Raw genomic sequence first — 8,975 nt, 5'->3', positions numbered from 1 at the left:
GAATTTTTTCGGGCTATACAGAGATCTACTCACTCAGTTATCAACAACTGGAACTTATGCGGTCCGGCAATAAAGCTGGCGTGGTGATTGACAGCACAGTTTATATCATATGGCCAAGAATAAGCAGCAAGTTAAGCAGGCTGATGTAGTGGTTAATATCACAGTTCATGTCACACAGAGGAAAACCTGAAACAGGCCGGTTAGTAAGCACATAGGATGTCCCGCTGTATCTCACCCAACTTGCCGCTTGCGTCCAGATGTATTCGCTATAAGAATCCAGATGGAGTTGCGCTCACAGCAGCCTGTCAGCCGTACAGTCACTCCACTGGATAACGCTGATGTCCAGATTACACACAGACAATGCGTGTGACTTGTCATACACTCGAAGGCCACAACTGACGTCACGGACCAAACTCACAAGACAAGTTTCGCTCCGCCTATGGAGCTTTTTCAAATGAATAAGAGGCTTGGTAAGTTCTCCTATGTATTTAAAGAGAATCTGTATTGTTAAAATCGCACAAAAGTAAACATACCAATGCGTTAGGGGACATCTCCTATTACCCTCTGTCACAATTTCGCCACTCCTCGCCGCATTAAAAGTGGTTAAAAACAGTTTTAAAAAGTTTGTTTATAAACAAACAAAATGGCCACCAAAACAGGAAGTAGGTTGATGTACAGTATGTCCACACATAATAAATACATACATACACAAGCAGGCTGTATACACCCTTCCTTTTGAATCTCAAGAGATCATTTGTGTGTTTCTTTCCCCCTTCTACTCTCATGCACTGAAGTTTCAGGATGCTCTTTTCTTCCTGCAAACAGCTTTGCCCTTGTCTGTAATTCCTCAGTATGTGAAAGCCCAGCCAGCTCAGAGGAAAATTTATCCAGCTTGTAAAAGATAAGAGAGAAGAGAGAAGCTGCTCTAATCTAAATAATACACAGGCAGTGTGCAGAGAGGGGCCTGGAAGGGGGAGTTCATAGCAGAACCACAACACTGAAGAACTTGGCAGCCTTCCAGACACAGGCCGACAAGTCTGACAGGGGAAAGATACATTGATTTATTACAGAGACTGTTATAGTAGAAAGTGCTGCAGTAAGCTAGAACACATTAGAATAGCTTTTGGAACTTGTAGGATGATAAAAAACAGGATGCAATTTTTGTTACGGAGTCTCTTTAAGCTTCCTAATATATTTCTTACCCAATCACCTACTCCCTCCAGTCTGCCTAGGAACTAGTGACAGTGAGGCCAAGGTGAAGGCAGGCATATTCAGGTGTGCACGCCGCCCCCATCAACGTCCCCCTGATCTGGCGGCAGAAAGTATTCTCAAATCTAAAACCGTTCCTAGTCAGGACCATCTCTAGTAGATCAAGTATAAGTTGTTTTCTACCTCCACTCATTTGCACAAAGTGTTCCAGCATTGAAAGCACTATCCAATTTTTGGTTGAGATTTTTCACGATCTCTGGGAAGGGATTTTCCTTAATTTAGTATACACTTTACATTTTTTTAATTGTTTTTGTGCCTCCTCCATATATAATTGTTCACCCCATAATAATATATTGCCCCCCTTATTACTAGGTTGAAGCACCACCTCCTTCATTTCCTTGAGTTCTTTTAGTGCCTTTAGTTGTTCATCAGAGAGGTTTTTTTTATAATTGGAGTTCCAATTAATAGTTTTTAAGTCATGTCCAACCGCTTCACCAAAGGTGCGTATATGTGAATTAATTGAAAGGGGAGGGAAGTAGGTAGATCTTTTCTTCAGGTTGGTGAACCCAATTGGTGAGTCAGACTGAATATCTGCCTGTCTGATTTTCATCATATAGCAATTCAAGATTTATAAGTGCATGTCTGTCCATAATTGTATCAGAGGGAGGCTCACTTCTCAGTAAATCATCTGACTGTGATGTTTTATCCTTTCCGTTCACATTGGCTTAAGTTGTACTCTACGCAAAAACAAGCGCAAATCCTTGTACTTTGAAGTGATCACCCCTCGAGACTGTACAGAAAGACAATCCCTTGTCTAGTACAGACTCATGAACAGAATTCAGATCAAAACTCGACAAATTGATAATATTGGAGCCACCACCTAATGTTTGCTCATCTTATTTTTGGCTTCTCTCGGGGGTGTTTCCCTCTTTAAAATTGATTTTGGAGGATTGGACTTCGTTTTTTGGGGAGTTATTTTTTTTTTACATTCTTTTTCGGTCTGTTGAACTCCCTTCTTACCTCTCCGGCCCCCTCTTCCACCCTCTTTTAAGTATAGTTGCCAATGTTTATAACTGATAGTCCTGAAGGTAGTTCATTATGAGGACCAGCACCTAGATCCCCGTTATGCGACTGGGGGATGTATGATGATTTGCCACAGCGCTGTTACAGAATAGCTATGGCAGTCCAATCAGTGCTGTGGTTTTCCTCATTGTCACTAGTTACTAGGCAGACTGGAGGGAGTAGGTGATTGAGTAGGAAATATACCAGGAAGCTTAAATATGTCGGAGAACAGTCCGTGACGTCAGCTGCAGCCTCCGAGTGTATGACAAGCCACACACGCTGTTGGCGTGTAATCCGGGCATCAGCGCTATCCAGCGGAGTGACTGTACAGCTGACAGGCGGCTGTGAGCGCAACTCCACCATTCTTAAAGCGGATACATCTAGACGCATGTGGCAAGCTGGGTGAGATACAGTGGGACATCCTGTGTGCTTACTAACCGGGCTGTTTCAAGTTCGCCTGTGTGTGACATGAACTGTGATATTAACCGCTACACCAGCCTGCTTAACTTGCTGCTTATGCTTGGCCATATGATATAAACTGTGCTGTCAATCACCACGACAGCTTTATTGCCAGATCGCATAAGTTCCAGTTGTTGATGGGATGATATATTATATTGCATGGCACCTTATGTTCAAAAACTTTGTTGAATGAAGCTTGTTACATTTTATGAACTGTGCTGCTCTTCATCAGGCTAGCTCAGGCTTTCTCAACCAGGGTTCCCTGGAACCCCAGGGTTGCTTGAGGACTCTGCAGGGGTTCCTTGGCATTTTCCCCCATCGTGGGGGAAGTATAATAGAGCACACTATAATAGGTAGTACTCTAACAAGAAGCACTACATTGGGGCATCAGGAGATGGTATAATGAGTGGCAGTGTAATGGGGGTAGTGAAATAAACAGCCACACATACTTTTAAAGACCATGCCTCCTGCAAAATAAATGCAGGGGTTCCTCGAGACCAAAAAATTGTTTGCAGGGGTTCCTTGAGATCCAAAAGTTATTTGCAGGGTTCCTCTATGGTAGAAAGGTTGAGAAAGGCTGGGCTAGCTCAATAGCGATGAGATTTTAAGCTAGATTACATGGAGCAATTGACTGTTCATCAATCAGTGGCTTGTTGTCATACTGATTCGCACTTGCTACACACATTATTGGAAGATCCTTGTTGATATTTGAGGACTATTGCATATTGGATGGGCGTAACTAATGGATCGATTATCCTAGAATACAACTAACATCTTAAGCCCCATCTACACCATACAATTTTTTGTCTGATTGGATTCGATTTGATTCATTAATTCGATTCTATTCAATCCGACATGTCCGATCAGGATTCGATTCGATTCAATTTGCCATTGCAAAACAATGGCAAATTGAATCGAATCCCGATCGGATATGTCGGATTGAATCGGATTGAATCAATGTATCGAATCAGACAAAAAATTGTATGGTGTGGATGGGGCTTAATACCTTGTCCATATGTCATGACACCTAATTTGTGTTGGTGTGTGTGTCCGTGTGAGTGGCGGATGCATCAGCTGATGTCTTTCTAACACGGCCGTGTTATCACATTTTTAGGGGGGATAAGGGGGATTTTCTATGGTTGCATACTTCTGGAATTTTTGAATAAAGTTGGTTTGTTTTTGAAGACACTCAGGAATTCCTGTGTTTATATAGTTGGGTATGGTTTTTCCAGAGTGGCTCCCCCACAACCGTGAGGTACACAGACAATTAAGTGGTCATGGCTCTCCTCATTTTTTTGTAGTGGGTTTGAGAAAAGCGCCAATTAGACTTCCTGATAACGGTGTTTCTATACATCATCTGGGACAGCGTCTAGCACCCTACGCTTTACTTTCACACTCTTTCTGTAGATTTCATTATAAATGGCTGGATAGTGTACTGGTTAAGGGCACCGCCTTTGCAGGGCCAGATTATCCCACTAATCACTCCAATCACCTGATTGGGGCCCCAGCAGAGTTTAAGGGGCCCCATCAGCATGTAATCTGGCTCTGGTATCCTAGCTGCTGGCTCGTAAAAACAGCAAGGCTCCTGTGGTCCTGCTGCAGAGGGGAGGGAGGACGTTGGAGAACAGAGCTGCTTACATTTTTAACTGCTAAAAATCTTCTCTTCTCCCCCCCTCCCCCTCCTCCTCAGTTAATAGTTTAGCCCAGAGGTTCTTAAACTGGGTGCCGCGGCACCCTGGTGCGCCGTGAGCAGTTCCCAGGGGTGCCGCGGCTGCCCTAGAGTCACGTTTCCCTAATCACGCAGGACTCAGTCCTGCTCTGCTCAGTACAGCTAGATGCTGGACTGGCTGTGCCTGTGCGCGCTGTGAGTAAATCTCTTCCCGCCCCCTCTACAGTGACAGCACAGTGGGAGGCAAGGGGGACTGGAGAGGATCAATAGCAGACAGGATAGAGATAGTTAGCCCCGCCTCCCCACGGAGTACAGCTAGTTTGTGAACCACAGGAGGTAATGACAACTAACTGCATCATGCAGGTCTTCTCTGCACACCACGGAGAGCAAGGTACAATCATTTATGAGAATTCTCACACTGTCTGCCTGCCTCTTCAACGTGTGCACAATCAGTGACTGCTGTATCTTTCTCTCCCGATTAGCACTCTCATTCTTCTCTCCAGCACACTCACTGAGCTCCCCAGCACACTCACTCAGCTCCCCAGCACTCTCATTCTTCTCCCTAGCACACTCACCCAGCTCCCCAGCACACTCACCCAGCACACTCAACCAGCTCCCCAGCACACTCAACCAGCTCCCCAGCACACTCAACCAGCTCCCCAGCACTCTCATCCTTCTCCCCAGCACACTCACTCAGCTCCCCAGCACACTCACTCAGCTCCCCAGCACTCTCATTCTTCTCTCCAGCACACTCACCCAGCTCCCCAGCACACTCACTCAGCTCCCCAGCACACTCACTCAGCTCCCCAGCACACTCATTCTTCTCCCCAGCACACTCACTCAGCTCCCCAGCACTCTCATTCTTCTCCCCAGCACTCTCATTCTTCTCTCCAGCACACTCACTCAGCTCCCCAGCACACTCACTCAGCTCCCCAGCACTCTCATTCTTCTCCCCAGCACACTCACTCAGCTCCCCAGCACTCTAATTCTTCTCCCCAGCACTCTCATGCTTCTCTCCAGCACACTCACCCAGCTCCCCAGCACACTCACCCAGCTCCCCAACACTCTCACCCAGCTCCCCAGCACTCTCACCCAGCTACCCAGCACACTCACTCAGCTCCCCAGCATTCTCATTCTTCTCTCCAGCACACTCACCCAGCTCCCCAGCACACTCACCCAGCTCCACAGCACTCTCATTCTTCTCTCCAGCACTCTCACTCAGCTCCCCAGCACACTCACTCAGCTCCCCAGCACACTCACTCAGCTCCCCAGCACACTCACTCAGCTCCCCAGCACACTCACCCAGCTCCCCAGCACTCTCACCCAGCTACCCAGCACACTCACTCAGCTCCCCAGCACTCTCATTCTTCTCTCCAGCACTCTCACTCAGCTCCCCAGCACACTCACTCAGCTCCCCAGCACACTCACTCAGCTCCCCAGCACACTCACTCAGCTCCCCAGCATTCTCATTCTTCTCTCCAGCACACTCACCCAGCTCCCCAGCACACTCACTCAGCTCCCCAGCACACTCACTCAGCGCCCCAGCACACTCACTCAGCGCCCCAGCACACTCACTCAGCTCCCCAGCATTCTCATTCTTCTCTCCAGCACACTCACTCAGCTCCCCAGCACACTCACCCAGTTTCCCAGCACACTCACCCAGCTCACCAGCACTCTCATTCTCCTCCACTTCCTGCCGCCTGAGGAACCCGCCTCACCCCGCCTCATGGGCGGGCCGGCCCTGGCTGCCTGACTAAAGCAAGTCAGAGCAATTAAATAGTTGTCATTACCTACCTAAAAGGGCATGCAGACAATCTATAGTGGCCTACTGCCTATCTAAATAGGTACTTTGTCTACCATGATGAGAAGAGCACCAACGACCTAGAAGGGAAACTGTATAACTAAAAAGGGGCACTAGAAATGAATCCAAGATAATGCCTATCTAAAGGGTTGCTAGTTAGGACTAGCCATGTAACTAAAAGGGAGATGTCCAATATGGTGTTTGTAATGCATATTCTTGGGCCATATTTGCTGCATAAAATGATGAGCTTGCATTTTGGTAACGGTTTTTGTCAAGGGGTGCCTCGAAAAATTTTCTGAGTCATCAAGGGTGCCTTGACCCGGAAAAGTTTGAGAACCACTGGTTTAGCCCTCAGATGCTGCTGAGCTGTGGCTGTGTGTTGCCAGGCAACAGCAGGAAGCCGGGTTCTGCTCTAACGGAAGCAGCCCATGCTTCCTGCAGCATTGAATTGTCTGTGTCTGCTCTGGCTGTTTCCCCGCACTTTATGCGCTCTCCTCCCATCCCAGCAGGAATATAAGCTTCAGCATGAAGAATCAGGAGTGGAGAGCAGACATTTCCAGAGCAGGCATTTCCAGTGTCTTTTCAAAGGGTCATCTGACACTCTCTCGCAGAGCAGGGACAAGGTCCTCCAGCACCCAAGGCTGAGACACCAAAGTGCGCCCCTCCATCCCTCCCACCCCAGCTGTCACTACTGATTGCTATTAGACTAAGAGGGCCACAGGGCCCACAACCTCCCCAACACCTTAATATCTAGTTGTCTGGCTTGCAGTCACTGCTATGTATCCCCTTTTCTTATTTCTTTCTGCTTCATACACAATTAGGAATGACAGCTGAATGAATTGTGCGCCCCCTCCTACACTGCGCCCTGAGGCTGGAGCCTCTCCAGCCTATGCCTCGGCCCGGCCCTGCTCTCTCATGTTACCTCTCCCTGCATGAGCCGCCTCCTCTCTGTATCACCAGTCCCAGGCAGCTATCTGGCAGAGATCTCCCACTGCTCCCAGTCATCAGACATCTGCAAGGCAAAGATGGTGAGAAGGACAGCAGGCAGGGGTAGAGAAAGTTGTGACTTTCAGTTTCAGAGCACTGAAAATATAATTGGATTATTTCACAAAGCTTTTTTCTTGACCTAACTTGCAGTCTCTATGTGTCTGTGTGTGTTGTGGTGGGACAGGCAGTGGCTGTGTGTGTTGTGGTGGGACAGGCAGTGTCTGCGTGTGTTGTGGTGGGACAGGCAGTGTCTGTGGCACAAGTGGAACAGAGGGACACAAGAGGTGGCACAGGGGAAACCGAGAGGCACAAGAGGTGGCACAGGGAGAACAGAGGGGCACAAGAGGATTCACAGAGGGGACATGGGGACAAGAGATGGCATGGGGGAAAGAGGGGAACATGAAGTGGCTTGAGGGAGGGGGGCCCAGATCTGCTATTTTGCTTAAGGCCCATTTGGCCTTAATCCGACTCTGCGCCTTTGACATGGGAGAGTTCAAGGCAAGACTCCCCAACACTGCAGGGTGGCCTCTTGAGTGCGTCTTAGTGGCTTTGAGTCTGACAGGAGAAAAGTGCTATATAAATGTTCGGTTTATTATTATGTTATTATTAATTGTTTATTTATTTTGGTAACATCGAGGTGCTACGCTTCCCTTTTTTTCTTGATGTTTCAGGCTGTATTGCTTTCAGATGTTATAAGGATAAGGATGTGTTTCCCCAGAGACCGGGTAGGACCCAGTGTTGCCAACCGTCCTTAAAAGGACGGGCAGTCCGTACTTATTACACTAAAAATCCCCTGTCCGTAGTGTCCGTCCTTTTAAGACAGACGTCCGTCTAAACAGGCGCCTGTTGCCGCGATTCTTACTGCGCATGTGCACATCCCGGCAAAGTCAGCCAGCCAGCCAGGCTTGTCCCCGGGCGGCTGAGCTATGAAATTTACATGCTTCATCTTCCTACTTTGTCCCGCCCTTCCTCCAATCAGTCGACTCCTTAACTCAGGCAGCTCTCTCCAGCCAATGAAGAAGAGAGGCTGCCTAGCAAGCCCGCCCACACACAATCCCCGTCCAGACTGCTACTGACTGGCGTGGAGTGAGCTGTGCATGCACAGCGTGGGTGCAGGAAGTTCACTTGTCATTTGTCCTCCTCTTCTAGTTTCTCCCCAGGCAGCAGGTATACATTATAAATGTCAGTGGGTAACGAGTTGCAGCCACATTCAGTGCAGCTCAGCTGGGGGGAGACACAGCAGGAGAGGGGATTCGAGCTCTGCACAGTTTGTTCACTGTGGTGAGGAGAGGAGAATCGAGCAGTGCTCAGCATGCTTGCCTCACAGACAGCCTGTCACTCCCCTGCACTGCTCATCTCTCCTCTACTGCCCATTCCCAACTGAACGTGAAAATAGTGCAGAGCTTAAAGAGACACTGAAGCGAAAAAAAATGATGCTATTATGATTTGTATGTGTAGTACAGCTAAGAAATAAAACATTAAGATCAGATACATCAGTCTAATTGTTTCCAGTACAAGAAGAGTTGAGAAACTCCAGTTGTTATCTCTATACAAAAAAGCCATTAAGCTCTGCGACTTTCAAAGTCGTGGAGAGGGCTGTTTTCTGACTTTTATTATCTCAACTGTTAGGTAATTTTTTACTTTTTCTCTGCCAGAGGAGAGGTCATTAGTTCACAGACTGCTCTGAAAGAATCATTTAGAATGCTGAGTGTTGTGTAATCTGCACATATTAGAGAATGATGCAATGTTAGAAAAAACACTGTATACCTGAAAATAAAAATATGAGAA

At 47.5% G+C, this 8,975-nt stretch overlaps 1 protein-coding gene across 1 annotated transcript; it reads right to left on the bottom strand.

The window, feature by feature from the left end:
- Positions 1-4,991: 4,991 nt before the first annotated feature.
- Positions 4,992-5,596, bottom strand: LOC137522111 (late embryogenesis abundant protein 1-like). Its single transcript, XM_068242138.1, has 2 exons — positions 5,576-5,596; positions 4,992-5,345 (listed from the first exon to the last, which is right to left on the bottom strand). Exons 1-2 carry the CDS (start codon positions 5,594-5,596, stop codon positions 4,992-4,994), a joined length of 375 nt encoding a protein of 124 aa, XP_068098239.1.
- Between the last annotated feature and the right edge of the window lie 3,379 nt (positions 5,597-8,975).

This window comes from Hyperolius riggenbachi, chromosome 6 (genome assembly GCF_040937935.1).
Source record: "Hyperolius riggenbachi isolate aHypRig1 chromosome 6, aHypRig1.pri, whole genome shotgun sequence".
In the NCBI taxonomy this organism is placed as follows: Eukaryota; Metazoa; Chordata; class Amphibia; order Anura; family Hyperoliidae; genus Hyperolius; species Hyperolius riggenbachi.
Note: the sequence above shows the minus strand (reverse complement) of the source record. Positions and strands in the feature narration are given on the sequence as shown.

Coding starts and splice junctions, on each gene's coding strand:
- LOC137522111 (XM_068242138.1), bottom strand. CDS start 5,596: ATGAGAGTGCTGTGGAGCTGG. Junction 5,346..5,575: donor TGAGAGTGCTGTGGAGCTGG/GTGAGTGTGCTG, acceptor GCTGGGGAGAAG/AATGAGAGTGCTGGGGAGCT.